We start from the raw sequence: 17384 nt of genomic DNA, 5'->3' as shown, positions 1-17384 counted from the left end.
AGTGAAAAACAGATGGGAATGGGAACAAAATTCCAAGTCATCATTGCAAAATATGTAGCCACATGCATTTTGTATTGGAAAATTCTGAATGCAGAGTGGAATATAAGACATGCATTGCTGTACTAAGAATAAGCCCTGCAGAGTAGGCCTGATCCAGAGGATCAGCTTGTCCCAGGACAAGTATGGATTACTGAACTGACAATTTCTCAAGGGCAGGAAGGCACAACATTATCCTCCACTTGCACCCAGCTCATCAAGAAGACAGCCTTCACTTGTTTTTTTCTACTTCAAATCAAAAGTAGTGTTTTCTGACTTGTCCTGATTCAAGCAGTGCTGTCTGGTTCATGTGCTCCATTTCAATCATTGCATTGTAGGCAAAGACGTCCACTCCAGCTGGTTACTATGCATTGTGGCAGGAATGCTCCTTCCCTTCCAGTCACCGGTTGCTGCCCTCCACGGTCATTTTTTTAACAAGTTCACCCATGGAATGGTGAAAAGCTGGGCTTAATTTTTTTTTTTAACAGGTTCACTGATGAAACAGTAAAATGATGGACCTGTCGTTTTTCTTTTCTTTTTACAAGTTAAATCTATCCTTTCACTGTTCCATCAGTAAACTTCAATCAGTCTAAAAAAAAAGAAAGCAGATGAAATTGACAAGAGTTCTGCCAGTATATGGTAAAACTTTGATCTTCTTCTTTAACTGGCCCAAGAGGAGAAGCAGGAGAATTCATCAATCAGGGGATGTAGGAAATATGGTCCATGTTGAACATCAAGACATCGCTGTGGCCGAAGTGGAAGAAGGCCTGAAATCCAGAAAGGGATTTCTTAAGACGGCTTCATTTCCATCCAGTTTACAAACAGAAGAAGAAGCTTAAGGCTGCTGTATGGAAAGGGCCTCAGTCTCAACAAAAGCATAAGAGGTTCTTTAATTACAATTCTGAGAGAAAAAAGAATGATGCAACATCTCCAATAAATGATAAACAGTGGTAGCATCATCATTTTAACTTCTGGTTATTCAATTTCTTTTTCCTAATCATTTCATTCTCCGGTTGCCTGAATGTCTTTTAAGCACTACCCACCCCCTAATTCCTTTGAGAGAAGAACATGCTTGTGGATACAAAATGGAAAACCTAAAATATGATTGTCTGAACAGAGCTGGATTATTCAGTAAGCTTTCAAAAAGAACCTGAGCTATAACTCGGTACTAGGCTATTTAAGGAATCGGTTGAAATCATCAATCATCAGTAAGGCCTGACAGTTTCATCTCTCAAGAGGCAAGCAACTTCCTGGGTGGTCCCTTTAACTTTACTTTCCATATTAAATGATGAAGCAAATCTCACATTCACATTAAATATAACTTCTGTTGAGAAAATTATTTAACATTGAAAAATATACATTTCTCCCAGTGACTACTAGAAATACAGTGCACTATACCCTAAAAAGGGCTCTTGCTTCCAAAATCTGCATCCTGGTGCCAAGCACACCACTTCCAGAAGTAATAGAATTTTTTAAAACCTCACATTCTTCTAAGATATAGGTTTGCTCTTAAAAAACTCCAGGGATTCCATTCATCCAGAAGAATTTGTTTTTACTTTCTTTTCTTTTTGAACCCATGCCATATTTGTAAGGTACTTTTGAAACTCAGCTCAGTTTCAAAAGTTATGTGGTACAGTGAACTGTTGTTGGAGACCCCACTGCTAAATACAAGGCCCATGTTTTTCATTTTAAAAATATTCAGTCCAAGGCCTCATTTCTCATAATAAAATTCATTCACAGGTACCAGGGCAGGGAAGGCCCCTCTCCACAGCAGACTAGATAGCCAGAGGAGACAGCATTGTCTAGGTGGATTAGTATAACCTCAGAAGAGGACATCTTCAATTCACATCCTCTCTTCTGTAAGAAAGAAAGAAAGAAAGAAAGAAAGAAAGAAAGAGAGAGAGAGAGAGAGAGAGAGAGAGAGAGAGAGAGAGAAAGAAAGAAAGAAAGAAAGAAAGAAAGAAAGAAAGAAAGAAAGAGAGAGAGAGAGAGAGAGAGAAAGAAAGAAAGAAAGAAAGAAAGAAAGAAAGAAAGAAAGAAAGAAAGAAAGAAAGAAAGAAAGAAAGAAAGAAAGAAAGAGAAAGAAGAAAAGAAAGAAAAAAGTCACCTCTGTGTTTTAACAGAAACCTGAACTCTGAGGCAGGCAGGGAAAATGGTTTCATTAAACATGTAGAATAGCCACACTGTAGCACATTTGTTATAAATCCTTTTTTAAAAATAACAATAAAAAAAGATTAAGGATGGATCATATTACATGCAGAATAAAAAGCACATCTAATATACTGTGACCCATTATGGATACCTCAACAATGAAACATATTGATAATCTGGAGAGAGTTCAGAGAGAAACTGAAATGATTAAACGCCTGGGAACAACTAAGTTGTGGGAGAAAAGATTAAAACAATTACACATGTAGGGCTTAGCTAAATTACGACATCTTAGAAAGCTTGCTTTATTCCACTCCCAGCCTCTAAGGCTGACCAGTCTCTCAGCAATCCAGGCTGTCAGAATTTGATCTATTACACTTCAAACATTCCCATATACCCCCAAATCAACTGGAAATATTTTTATTTCAAATATTTTCCATGTGCCAGTGTTTAAGGCTGGGAAGAGGTGCAAGTATTATTAGGACTTCTAATGAGAATCCCGTTTTCCTCCAAATTATAATCACGACCTCATCTCAGCCCTACCCAGAGCTCTGAATCCGAGAACATCATTCACCTATCCATTCACCATCACCCAGAGACAACCCTGACAGGCATAAACGGCCATAAGAGAGGCTATATCACAAACCCTATTTCCAAGACATCTGCAGCAAAGGTGTCTCTATCCAACTGGGTATTGTGGGTGAAGGAAACCTGTAACAGAAGCAAGCAAGTCTCCATGACTGCATTTAAAACTATTTCAGGAAAAGAGAGGAGGAGGAAGTTACTTTTGTTTTAAACTTAATTTGTTAATAAACTGTGTTACTAGATAATGTCTAAAAGGGAAGGCTCTTAAGAAAAAATAATAGCGAAACTTTTTTTAGAAACAGATTAAATGACACGCCAAATGATTAATTGCATAATTTTATTTAAGTTTAGTCAGGAGTTAGTTTTATTTGAATTAAACAGATTTGCAGATACCTGCAAGTCTTCCAACCAGAATGGACTCCAATAACAGTCCTAGAAGATATATTTCAAAGTGGCTCTATCGTACTAGCTCCTGAGGAACAAACTTATCTAAAAACACAATAAACTGAATTAGATTTCAACAAATTTTAAGAAAGAAGAGACATATTTTAAATACTAAGAGGATTAATGCCTATTACAGAACAGTGATGATACTGTCAAGGATATGGGCACAACTGGGTAATATTTGTTTGATTTATATTCTGCCTTTAAAACAGAAGTTTAAGACAGCATACGACATGTTCCCTTTCTCGTTTCTTCCAAACAACCAACATCTTGAGGTAGTTGGTCCATCGTCACCAGGGGAGCTTATAAAGCTGAGACTGGACTTGAATGAGGTCTCTTATTCCTTTTTCAGTAATAGAGAACCAGAAGGAATAACAACTGCAATTAAATAAATGGACTGATATGATAGTAAAACAGGAAGGATATATGTGGCTGACGCTTTTGGTAAACTAACTGATAGGATGATGAAGTTTGTTCTTATACTGTTTGCAACATTCTTCCTTGAGCAGCATGTAATTATTGTACACTATTTTTATTTTTGATACTTCATTCATAAAGGATTCAGGCAGCATAAAGCAGTGCAGTATACCGAGAGGAATAAAAGAGAATTCTTAAAACCATGGCATTAAAGCCATACCTAGTTGACTGGCCTTCTGTAAGCCTTATTCACTGTTTATTCACCCTGCAAGAGTCAGAAGGCAGCCTAGCTGGGAGTTCAGCCTGGTGTCATGAAATCATGGAGCTGGAATGTGCTTCACTAAAATGTTGAGGTCAGGACATCAGAGCTGCATACTCAAAAGATCTGGAGTTAGTAAAGGATTAGAGAGAGAAAGGGAGAGAGGAACTCCCATTGGAGAGAAACATAAACTACAAGAGATGCAAACTCAGACTAGAGCCATTTTTACATGGGAAAATGTCTTAATGCATTTTAGATTCTGTACAGACTTGCTCTGTCCTCTCTGTTACAGACTGGAGAGACAGACAGAGGTTCTATGGATTTACAAGAGATTAATGTTCCACAAGTTAATCCTGTTGTATGAGGACAAACAATATTTCCATCTCCTTACCAATTCTACTGTGAGACAGGGTAAGGCTACAACCTTTTTAGGGGTACTAGAGCCTTAAGCTCCTGTACATAAAAAGACATTTTTATATGTATTATGTATTATATGTACATGTATTTATATGTATTATACTATTCCCTTCTGAAGCCAGCAATGTTAACGAAGTGCAGAAAAGGATATAATAATAAAAGGGATGTCAGAGCAGACAATTCTCTGTGATGGCCCCAAAATATTTAATGTTGTAAAATATCTCGCTTCAGGATGCTCACCTGGTGACACTCTATTGGCTTTTCACAAAGCTGTTAAAACAATCTTGACAGGGAGATGATTTAATTGGATTGTTAGATTTTGGGGGCTTTTATAGTGACTTTGGTTTGAATATATATGATGAAATTGGGCTACTTTTGTATTCTGATGCTATTTGCAGTGAATGAAAAGGAATACTTCCAATATTATAAGTCACCAACAGATGGCAGTACTGACACACTATAAGCTCTGACATGTTCTTGGGCATTTGCTCTTTCATTTCAGTTGGTGGGAAGTTACTATGAGAAAAGATTGTGTGGCTATCATTTGTGAAATGGAAGCCTGCAGTAAGTACTCAACAGCAAGCTTTAAGAAATATACTGTGACTGAATTTTTGCCCACCAAAGTTCTTCCAGTTGAAATTCACTACTAATGCAGGCTGTTTATGGTGATGACTATGTCAACGTGAGTACTGTGCATTCCTGGGCCAAAAATTGTAAATACGGTGAACGAGGAATAACTGGTTTACGTAATCAAGAACAGATGACTGGTGACAACAACCAAGTTTTACGAGAGAAAGTTTGATGAACTAATTAAGGACAATTGGCAAATCTCTCAAAAGAAAATTACTGTCAAGGTTGGCATTTCATAGAAATGTGTAGGTCACATTATTGTTGTTCTCCAATATCAGAAGGTTTGTGTAAGATGGGTTCCTCATGCGCTGATAGCAGTGATAAAAGCTTCAAAAGTTGAAATTTGCCAGCAATTGCTGTCATGCCACGAGAATGAAGGTGAGAAATTTCTTCACATCATTGTGACAACCACCAAATGTAGGTTGTCATTATGACCAAGAAATAAAGCATAAATCCATGGGATACCACAAAGCTTCACCTGCAAAAAAAAAATAAAAAATCAAAACCATGACTTCAGCAGGAAAATTCATGGTTACAGTTTTGGGGATGCAGATGGCATTCACATGGATTTCCTTTAACCTGGCACCACTGTCAACTCAGAGTGCTACATTGCAACACTCAAAACATTGAAATAGTCAGGGATAAATTATTAGTTGACATTTCTGGTAGCTTCTAATGGACTTTTTGCTGAACCAGGGCTAAAAAGATGATTTCTGGATTGCGTATAGATATGTTAGGTTACAGGAAGAAGAATTCTTTGTAATTTTAAAAGAGGGTGAAGCGTTATTATGTCAGCTTACGCTTGGTGTGATGAAGATTGGAAGCCACTTCTTTACTATTGTCTTTCTTTTTCCTTTTCCTCCTTTATTCTCTTTTCTTTTTTCTTTCTTTCTCTTGCACTTTTTAAATTTATTTCTTCTCTTTTATCTTTTAGTTTACTTTGTATCTGTTTTTACTGTCTATTAAAAATTTCAACAAAAGGGTACGATTTACAGACTGGTTGGCATACATTTCTGTGGTACGAAGGAGGTAAAACTCATAGTTATTTCAAGATGCATTATATAAGGAATGCTTTACTAATAATTTGGGAGAAAATAAAAAAACAACAATATGGGAAAATCCCGGTATGGGTTTCAGCAATAGAAGCACTCACACATCCAAATCTTATAGAAATGGAGAATGTGATTAGATATAAAGATATACTAAATGATAAGGGGGAGCTAAAAAAAAACATGAGTTGGTGGAGCAGGGAATTGACACGACTTGGTATGTACAATGGCAAATACAATCAAAATATGAGAAGGATGTTAAACAATATGGAATTTATGGGAAACTAACAGAATTGGATGAGATATTGACAGGGAAAGATGAGAAAATGATTAAACTATATGACTATTAACATTTAAGATGGCAGAAGAACAAGTTAAAGGAACTATGATTGCATGGGCAAAGAATTTTGGATACTCAATAGATCTGGAAAAATGGGAGAATTTATGGGAGAAAAACTATACACTGACAATGTCAACAGCATACAAGGAGAATCTTTATAAAATGTTCTATAGATGGCATTTTCCTCCTTCAAGACTAGCAAAGATGTTTAAGAATAAATCTACTAAATGTTGGAAGTGTCATCAAGAATCAGGATCTTATTATCATATGTGGTGGACCTGTTCAGAAGCTAAAAAATATTGGAGGAAAATACGTGAATGGTTAGAAAGAATGATACTTCAGTATATAGAAATGAAGCCAGAGATATTCCTATTAGGAATGATACCAGAAAATTATAGTAAAGAAGATATATATTTGATTATTCATGTTTTGATTGCAGCTAGAATTGTATTGAATTGTAGCGCAGAATTGGAAAAGGGAAAAGATACCGAATGATGAAGATATAATAAGGAAGATATTAGATTGTGCAGAAATGAATAGGTTGACACTGGAGATTAGAGATAAGGAAGATACTGAATACTATAAAATATGGCAGGTTTTTTATGCCTGGCTAGAGAGTAAATATGAAAAAGAGTAATAGAAAAAGTTAAGAAGTTTAATTAGATTACAGTGGTACCTCGGGATACGAACTTAATCCGTTCCGTGACTCTGGTTGCAACTCGAGTTGGTCTCAAGTCGAGGTAAAGTTTCCCATAGGGTTCAATGTAAATCTGGTTAATCCGTTCCGCCCTCCGAATTTGGTCGCAACCCGAGGCGAATTTCCCCATAGGGTTCAATGTAAATCCGGTTAATCCGTTCCGCCCTCCACCCGAATTTGGTCGCAACCCGAGGCAATTTCCTCTTCAGAGCCTGACTCCCGCCAAGCCTGCTCTGCATTTTCTTTGGAGCCATGCTAACACGCACACCAAAAACCTTCACAAAACACCGCAAAACACACCACGAGCCTCACCAAACATCTCCTTGCTACTGCGACCTCGCCCACAGGAAGCCGCGACTGCGTGACAGCAGGGAAAATGGCCGCGGATCCGGTTCGTAAGTAGAGGCAAGTTCATAACCCGAGGTAAAATTTTCCTGCCGAAGCTGGTCGTAACCCGAAATGTTTGTTAGTAGAGGCGTTCGTATCCCGAGGTACCACTGTATATGTGATGTTTTATTTTTATTGATGATACATATACACCTGAATATATTGGAAATATGACAACATGATTATGCACATTTGTATTTGTAACCCGCTTTGGCTTGCTGTTCAATGTTTGGTAAGATTTTTTTAAGAATAAAAAAGTTAAATTAAAAAAAAAACTTCAACAAAAATTATTATTAAAAAAACACTGAAACAGTGATTAAGCAGTGTTTGGAAGTACAGGAAAGAATTTTTGCTGCAAAATGACAATGCTGGGTCTCATACCTAACAAGCCATCCCGAGAGGCAATTACAAAGCTGGATCTCACCATTTACTCATCTACCATACAGTCCAGACTTGGCACCATACAACTTCCACCTATTCCCAAAACTGAAGGAATACCTTTGTGGGCATCTACCTGACTCAAGTGAAGAAGTGAAAAGGGCTGTTTAAAGAGATGAAGTGTGGAGTTCTTTGATGAAGGCTTTAAGAAGCTTGTCTATCATTGGCAAAAGTGTGTAGTGAATGGTGGCGATTATGTGGAAAAGTAAATTCAGGTCACAAAAAAGCTCATTTCAAGGATTATTTTCCTCCTTTACTCATCAGAATATCCTTATTGAAACTAAACTTATGGAGGTCGAAGCATTACTTTTCATTCAATCCTCATATGATAGTTGGGTAATATGTTGTTGCTATTTTGTTGTAATCTGGGTTGGGTTGATTCATGTTGGGATTTTCTTTTACAAAGTTTGTAAGCCACCTATAGCCTTGGGAATTGGGTGGTACAGAAATGCGTGTAATAAAGAAGGAATGAGCAAAATAAATTAAAGGCATAAGAAAAGGAAATACAGTGGTACCTCTAGTTACGAACTTAATCCGTTCTGTGACTCTGGTTGCAACTCGAGTTGGTCTCAAGTCAAGGTAAAGTTTCCCATAAGGTTCAATGTAAATACGGTTAATCCGTTCTGCCCTCCGAATTTGGTCGCACCCCGAGGTAAATTTCCCCCATAAGGTTCAATGTAAATATGGCTAAACAGTTCTGAAACATATGCATTTTATTTTTAAACCTCAAAAACCATCCAAACGCCACAAAAACCTTCCAAATGCCACAAAACACACCACAAGCCTCACTGAACGTCTCCTTGCTACCGCGATCTCGCCCACAGGAAGCCACGACCGCATGGCAGCAGGGAAAATGGCCGTGAATCCGATTCGTAAGTAGAGGCGGAGTTAGCATGTCGAGGTAAATTTTTGGGGCTGGAGCTGGTCGTATCTTGAAAAATTCGTAAGGAGGAGTGTTCGTAACTAGAGGTACCACTGTAGTTGAAAATAGTTTTATATCAATAGCATTCACTATAGCTCTTCAGAACTTTCTGTCCTTACAACCAGCCTGGCTTCCACTATGTCTGTATCTGCTGCGTACATTGCCTTTTTTCTTTAATCTTCTCACCTCTTTTTCAGGTTCCTGTCAACTCCACTCAACCATCACTTTCCCAGTCCTCTCTTGACCTATTCACTTTTCCTTTATGCATTTGTTTTGCAATTCAGTCCTCCTGCATTCTCTCCATATGACTGAACCATCTCAACATACTTTTTTTCATATTGGTCATTAATTTTTATATTCAATTCTCATTCATTCAGCACCCATTCATTCTTAACATTATACAGTATTTACATTTATGTTTCTCCTGACATACCCAACTCTCACTTCCATATAGCATTGTGGGCAGAGTTATATTATTTTGATAAACATTCAATCTTACAATAGATCACCATATTGCCCCCAAACTTTCTATCAGCATCTGTATAAATTTCTCCATACATTTTTCTACCTTTAATTTACTTTCTACCAAAGTACACAAAATCATCTAACTTGCAGTCATTCCCTCCATTTTCCCCATCAAACCCAATTACCTTAGTATTTGATACATTACCTTTCAGATCCATGTTCCTTGGTGTAAAATTAACTGCAAATCATTTGGATACTCAGCCAACAACACAGCATCTCCTGCATGCCAAAATATATGCACATTCACATCCCCAGCCAGCACTTCTCTAACATCACCACAAGCATTCCATATACATGAATCCATAAGTAAATTAAACCATCAAGGAGACATTACACATTCTTGCCTTACTTTCTGCTCAATGTTGACCATTTCCTAAGCATGTCATTTATTCTTGTGTACGCTTTAGTTCTGCTTTTATCATATTCAGCAACCAACTTTCAACTCCATATTCAGTAAAAAATACTCCATAATTCAAGTTTTATATACACTTTATATTCTTTGTCCAGATGAACAAACATACAATAAACTTTTTTTCTCTTACATATAGTTCTCAGTGACCTGCTGAAGAACAAAAATCTGATCTGCACTTCCCTTGCCCATCCAACACAGCACTTGCACTTCCCAAATTTTTACTTGTTTTCATTTCTTGTACCCTTTCAGACTTCAGTCACACACCTTCCCCAGCACACTTAGCAAACTCATCTCCTGTAGATTTGCATTCACTTTTGCTAGCTTTTCCTTTGCACAGGGGAACGGCATTCTTCCAATAATGAGGCAAAAATGCAACCTTCACAGATAACTTACACAAGTTACCCTACTGCTCCATAATCACTCATATTTTAACATTTCCCCAGTTACATGATCTATACTTGCAGCCTTATGATTTTTCATTCTCACAGCACTTATAATTTTTGTGGGCTTTTGGGGACACTAACATAGCATTTATTTCAATTCTTTGACATATCAATTCCATCCAAAGTCACAATAGCCCTTCCAACATTCCCCACATGAGTTTCATTCCAAATTATTCCATCAATTTTATTTTAAATTCCAGTCACTTTTTGGAGGCTCCGTGTTTAGCTCTTTTTACCCACTTCCAAAATATATTTTTAAAATTTCCATTAAAACCGCTCAGTATTTTTGTGGTCCCTATCCAGCTAGCATTCAATAAAATTCAGGGCTAAGTAGATGCTTACATTTCTACTTACATCTCCCTGTTCAAGAGTATCTCAAGTAGTTATAGTAAGAACTTCCTAGCCCCTAGATACCAGATAAGGCTTCAGCTGTCCCTGTTCAGAGCTTTCCGTAGTGCCTTTTCTTCATAAGGAAAGCTCTGTTATATTTCTTGGTCAGAATGAAGTTATGACCCATGAACAAACACTCAAACCCTTTAATCCCCTACCTGATCCCCTATTCATCTTTCATTATTTTTTCTCTTGAAGAGTGTAGGTGGAAATACTAAAAAACTACAGCCTGAGCATTTTGAGAAACAGATATATCTGCCTTCCGATAAACAAAATGTGATCACCGACCAAAAAAAAGAAAAAAAGAAAATTAATTAGTTAGCTAATTAATTAAATAGTGGCACAAGATAATTAATTAAACAACACTTACTGAAATTATGTTGCAATTATTATGTAAATGCTCTGTCTCTTAGGGGTTAAAAGATGAACAAGCAAGCATTACTTAGTTTTGCTGTCTGTCTGTCTGTCTGTCTAATCAATTTGTGTAGCCTACCTCAGCAGGTAACTCTGGGTGGCGAATATTAAAATAAAAACAAAAGCAACAATTCAAAATACCTAGCAGCCAAAAAAAGTATCACAAGCACATTCGCTAACCCAGACAGGAGACGGGTCCCTTCACACACCTGGGGCCCCAGGCCTGGGCACAGAACCAGGTCTTTAAGGCCTTCCCTTTGAAGAGTGCTAATCAAAATTCTATATGCCACTGAAACTGGCTTGTGTTCTGGAATGTTATGCGCCCATAACATGTGTGCCTGTGGAACAGAGCAGGTGAAGAAAGCTAATTCTAAATACAGGTGGCATGTGCTTATGCATGAATGCATGGGAGTGAGGGAGAACACAGGAAGAAGGGAGCGAATCACTGCTGACATCTGTGACAAAGAAGATTGATGGTTTCCCTCTCTAGTTTTCCCCACTGTGAAGGCATACAGGGGGTGGGGAAAGGGATGAAGAAGCTGCTATGCTGGCGATAAAGCAAACTGCTTCCCTTAGACCATTTGAGCACTGATTAATGAGGCAGCAGCAGCAGCAGCCCAGGAAACAGAGAAAAATCATGCTGAAACTATCCTCTTATTTGTCGTTAACTGGAATTGGAATCACAGAATTCCATGCGGTTTTAGTAATTTGCTGGACATGAGTTTAAGCCAGCAAGGCAAAGGCAAACCATGAGGACAAACAAGATAATGGGAACTTTTTATTTGGTTCTTTTACCTTAAAATAAAGAACATACAGTTCAAATCTGTTAGTAAAGATGACTCACAAGCTGAACAACCTCACATTCACTACCTTTTACATACATTTTATTGACAGTGCCTGAAAAGAACATTAGATCCTGCCTCCCTGCCCCACCTGATTGTATAATTTGTAGATATTTAATAAAAAAATGAAATGTGAAACTAACATACTGCAAAGGAAAGGTCTAGTTCTAGAGGATTCTTTTAAAAAATAAAATGGATAGGGGTATGCAGACTTTCTTTGAAAGTGTGTCCACCTGCCCCCACAACATTGGATGCAATGATAAGAGAGCAAACTGGGAGGCCAGAGGAGAGGGTGGAAATTGACCTTACCACTTCTGTCTTCTAGTAAATAGGTACTTTGTGAAAAACCATATCCATTAAGGTAGTCTCATGGGACAATGTCCTTATATAGTCTAACATTCAGAATGGGCTCAGTGGTCCCAAAGTTTAGGGAACCCAGAATTAGATCAAGCAGTTCAACGCACAAAACTTTATCTACCTACCTACTGAGCCAGCCAGCCTACTTTTCTATACTTGTTTCAGCTAGAGTGTTTTACCATCACATATTCATAAACAAGGAAAAAGATCTGTGCATATATAGATTGTTCAGATGGTTCAGTATATTACAATTGAAAGTGACACATACACGCATGCATGCACATATTTTCCAAATCATGTTTCAAGAGAGCAATGATGCTATTAATGACAATTTCAACTAAAGTGCTATGAAATATCCACTTATTTAGCTGAGAGTAAGATAAAGCTCTTTCAATCTCTGTCTGCCAAAAAAAAAAAAAAAAAGTTCTCTGGTCATTCTTCTTTCATTTCCTTTCTTTCAAAATTGCCTAAAGAAACTATTCAAAGAATGAAAATAAAGATGGAGCTATTTATTTATTAATTATACATGTAATCTATCCAGACAAAGATATTTTCTTGGCGGACAACATTTAGAAAATAATGAAAATACAATTTATTCAACACTAGTACAAATACATAAATAAACTAATTAGGCATAGAAAAGTGATGCAATTCATGGTTTTTAATCCACTGATAGATGAGTAATACATTAAACAAGAGTTTTCTAACAGAGCCCATAGAATAGAACAGCAAACATACATACTGTAGTTAGACATCTTTCACAATTACATGGTGGAGTATTTAGCCCCAAATAGCACACAATTATTTGTCTGTGGATAAATGCTCTAACACATCTATTGAAAATGCATACTTCAAATCAATCAGTAGTTCTGGCAGGCAAAAATTATATTTCTTGAACAGAATTAAAATTTTTAACGTGCTAATTTTTTCTTAAATGCAGTAAAGGTGTATGCATGTTAAGGACAGTAATTAGTACAATATTAAATTTAAAGTTAAGCAACTTCACATAAAAATATTTCTATGATCACAAACCTAGAAACTGAAAGCAAACAAAAGTCCAGAAATTTAGGTCTGGTTTATCCAATACCTTTACCCATTGTCTCAATCTAATTTCTGCCGTATGATGAATTGGTCTGGAAATGTGATGCGTAAATCAGAATAGTGATTTAGCAAGTGAAAAACTGAAGTTTAAATAACATGTCCCCTCACCAAGGGGTCTATACTTACATGGAGCTACACCCTACTATAAAACATTATTTTCCACAGTAACCCCAAGCACAGAGGTTTCCACTTTGAACTACAACAACTATTACTGACTATGAGGGGTTTAATAAAAGCTACACCACGAATGCTCTGAGTGGTGCTAATTATTCTAGCCAAAGAGTAAAAATAGAAAGCACAGATAGCACACGCATAGCTTACTGGAGTCATTACCTATGGGCTCATCCTCATATCCCCTTGCCCCAGCACCTAGTTTTTTATTCCATGACTTCATGGCAATACCCAGCCAACAACTGAGGCAACTAAAAACTGACTAGCTGGGTCAACACTGAGCATATTTTGGCAGATGAACAGGCAGATTTTAGAGCTGTACACTCTATCTTTGATCACACCTTTTTTCTGCAACATCTGGCCAAAATATATTCAACCAAGCCAGGTACTGCATTACACACTGCATTTATTGACTTCAGGTCTCCTGAACAAAAGCTGTGTGGTAAACTCATAAACACTACTGTAGATGCTGCTTGCACTAAGGTCCACAAGAACTCTGGAATAAAGTTTCATTGTAGCATGCAAGGCCATTGTACTAAAACAAAAAACAAAAAAAAATCCAACTTGAAGAGGAATAGGTGTATTTTGGCTTCCCCGCTCTTCAATTTGTATATTAAACTGCTTGTGACCAAAGTAAGTAATTTGGATCATCACCCCCCCCCCAAATTTAGCCAAAAGGTATGTTACAAATTTAACTAATATGATATAAGTGCTTTAAGGTAATACTGCGACACTTATTGTTCTGAGGAAGCACTTAAGATTAATTACATTAAAATTAAGATCTTAATTTCTGCAAAGTGACCTAGAGTGCATGCCTAGTGGCTAAAAAAAATCATTTTTAAAAAAAATATTTGGACATGGTTTTTCACTGTTCTTCCAATCATAGCACACGCCAAAACTATAAAATCCAAAATGCCCTTAAATCAATGGCAGCTTTGCTAGAAAGGCACAGCACATCCCATCAGTGTTAAAGTTTAATTTGACTAAGGCATGCATGCAACTTTTGTCTGGGACTCAGTTGGGACCTTATAGCTCCTTTGCTTTTCTGGAAAGGATTAAATCCAAATTCTTAAGAACTATCTTCCAAGTGGCCCTGTGCATACTAATGTGGCACTAAGAAGGAAGTGTTTAGTCTGACTAAAGTAGAAATTGGGGCATGGATTTGTATTACTGCCCACTAGTTAAAGGTCCCCCCTTCCACACCGTCCCAGGACACCCAGGTTCTTTGCTCATTACAGACAATTATGAATCAACAGAGAAAAGGACATCCCTGCAAAAACTACAATACTGGGCACTTACTGCACTCAAGCAATATGGAAGTCCAACTGGATCAACCCACCCTACTCAAAAATGCATTCCTAAGTGGTCAAGCCCCCTTTTTTTAGGCTAGTGAGGTACTTAAGCCAAATTGCCCCCTAAACTCCAAAGAGCACCAACCTCAGCACATTTCAATGTCCTCCCGAAAGCTGCTTTCAAGGGTGTGCGTGCGTGCGTGTGTGTGCATTCTTACAAAGCTAAGATTGTGCCTTTGTGGAGAAGGATCTATCTTGTCAAACACCCTACTTGGTATGCCATGGGTCTCTTTGGGAGACTGTTTTCTTATACAAAATAGTTAACAACCACTTTTTGTCCATCTCCCAGAACAGCGTTTACCCTATCCTAATATAATGTTTTGTCTTATGCCCCCTTAGAAGATTTTAAAATGTTCCAGTCCAATAATATCTTTGCTGACGCTCCCTAGAGGAAATAGAAACAAAGCCTCTTGTGATGCCTTTTTACATGACATGGTGCAATTAATTACTCCTCTTCCAAGCTGTAGTTATGTGATCAGATGAGAGATCACGTGTTTCTTTTACTTGACAGCTCAGCAAATATCTCTAGAACAATTGACAAATTTCTTGCAATTCCTATTGCTGCAAGACAGTAAATTGTTTTGCAATCTTGATAATTTTCTTTTCCTAAGATTACTTGTATTTCCTTTTTTAATGCTCTTTACTTTTTCTCCTGATTATTTTAATAAATATGGTATCTTAGTTTTGCCTTCCATACTTCATCTTCTGACCATAAATTTAATTCAAATCCATTCTAATAATACTTTAATTTCATGATTTCACCCTTGTTTTTAACCTAACTCTATTGGACTGCATTTTATTGTACTATGCTTGATTTTTGGGTCTTTGACCACAAGTAAACTTTAACTTCCTACTCTCTATGCTTGGAGGAGGAAGACATTTCTACAACAATCTAAAACCTCAGAGTTACATAAGGGCTACAAAACATTGGCTTTTAGACTCCCTCCAAAGTTTGCTCCCATCTGTAAATTTTAAGAAAGAAGATGAAAATTATCAATGGATGGAAATTGTAAGCTGGATTTGATTTTCTTTAAATTATCTGAAATCAAATTTAATGTTTCTCTTGGCCACAGATACATTCTATTCTTGCCAACATAAAAGGCCAGCCCTGATTCTTCACCACAAAAAAGTTGTGCATCGTTATTTTACAATGTTTACTATTACAGGGTATTATTATTATTTGCCCTACAATGCTTGGCAAGTTGAGACCACTGAGCACATCCTACTGTCCTGTTCATTTTACAGAGATATTCACGGTATCCTTACACTCCCACTACTCATCAGGTTAAAAGTACACATATACTAATTTTACACTTCTCTAGTATTCTCTGACTCTTATCAGTCATAACATATAAAGTTGAACCAAGTTCTGTGCAGCAATGTGCAAAACCTACTGAATACTGATGGCCAAGTAGAGCCAATCAGGCTTGATACAACTTATGCTCAACTATTAATATCCAGCTATTCAGTTTTACAACTTTTGCTGATGAAGAAAGCTAGCCTAAAACCTGTAAGAGTGTAAATTTCAAACACCAAACTTATTTTTATTTATTAGCTACATTTTCAATCTATTTTTATCCTAAGGAGTTCAGGGTTCTACACAGCCCACTATTTACCTCTGCACCAATACTACAAGCTGGCGTAGTCTGAGACACGGAAAGCAGCCCCGAGTTACCCAATAAGTATAATGGCAATGCAAGGATTTGAATTCTGTCGAGGTAAGTCCAACATGTTAAAGGTACACGACACTGGTTTCCGGGTCACTTGAAAAAAGACCAGCAGCCGTATTGCAGAAGAATTGCGGGTAGGAACGTGTACAGGTGAAAGGGGGATGCAACCATCACGTGGTTGCCGTCCAGGCTCCGGAGCTGAATTAAATGACTCCGCGCTACGCTGTCCCGCGTCACAAGGCGAGGCGACGAAACTCTGAACCAGAACATCATTCTCCCTCTTCGAGGAGTCGCATCTCCCCGTCCTCCCGCCCAGACTTCCGCTGTACCTGCACGAGGTGAAGAGTCCGAAGAACAGAACTGGGCGCCGCCATGTTGGAAGAAGGGGCGGCAGTCACGTGACGCTGCGCATGCGCGGTACGATCCACTCATTCAGCCCGGGCTCCCGGCTTCTCGCTTTAGTTGAGCGCCTTTCCCTTTAAGCGTTTCGGGATCTGCTCCCTGAAGGTCGAAAGTCGGAGTGAAAAATGCGTTCGGCATGATTCCTCTAGTGGAGCTTGCAACAGTGCTGAATGGGATTAATGCGCAATACCTAATTATGATCAATATTAACAAATTTGACCAGTAGCAAAGTTTTCGGGTGAAAGACTGTTTCAGTGAAAGCCGTCCTTGCGCGTTCTCCCTCTTCCTCCGTCGTCTCCTCCCCGCACCGGAGTCCGCGTCCGCTTGCCTCCTCTCAGCCTTGTCCTTCACCCCTCTCTTTACGGTGCTTTCTTTTTAACTTCTGCAAATACTGAAGTTAAAGAACCGGTTGATATCTGTGCTGTGCTGTGTTTGTAGCTGTACAACATTGTGTTTGTCTATACAACACTCAGAGAATTAAGCTTGCTAGACCAGTGTCTCTCAACCTCAGCTATTTTAAGATGTGTGGACTTCAA

At 37.9% G+C, this 17384-nt stretch overlaps 1 protein-coding gene across 2 annotated transcripts in view; it reads right to left on the bottom strand.

The window, feature by feature from the left end:
- Nucleotides 1-16903, bottom strand: part of WARS2 (tryptophanyl tRNA synthetase 2, mitochondrial) — a 28485-nt gene extending 11582 nt beyond the window's left edge. Inside the window, exon 1 of one of the 2 annotated variants that reach the window (XM_007430912.3) lies at nt 16776-16903. In XM_007430912.3, the coding sequence (XP_007430974.1) occupies nt 16776-16820 (45 nt within the window). In that variant the 5' untranslated portion in view covers nt 16821-16903. Of the gene's footprint in view, nt 1-313; nt 789-16775 lie in introns of those variants that run through there. The other variant, XM_025168369.2, reaches the window with a different exon arrangement.
- Between the last annotated feature and the right edge of the window lie 481 nt (nt 16904-17384).

Source organism: Python bivittatus, unplaced genomic scaffold (genome assembly GCF_059951505.1).
Source record: "Python bivittatus isolate LINGU-HERP-01145 unplaced genomic scaffold, Pbiv_v1 ctg000270_np1212, whole genome shotgun sequence".
NCBI classification, from domain to species: domain Eukaryota; kingdom Metazoa; phylum Chordata; class Lepidosauria; order Squamata; family Pythonidae; genus Python; species Python bivittatus.
This window is presented reverse-complemented; position numbering and strand designations above follow the sequence as displayed.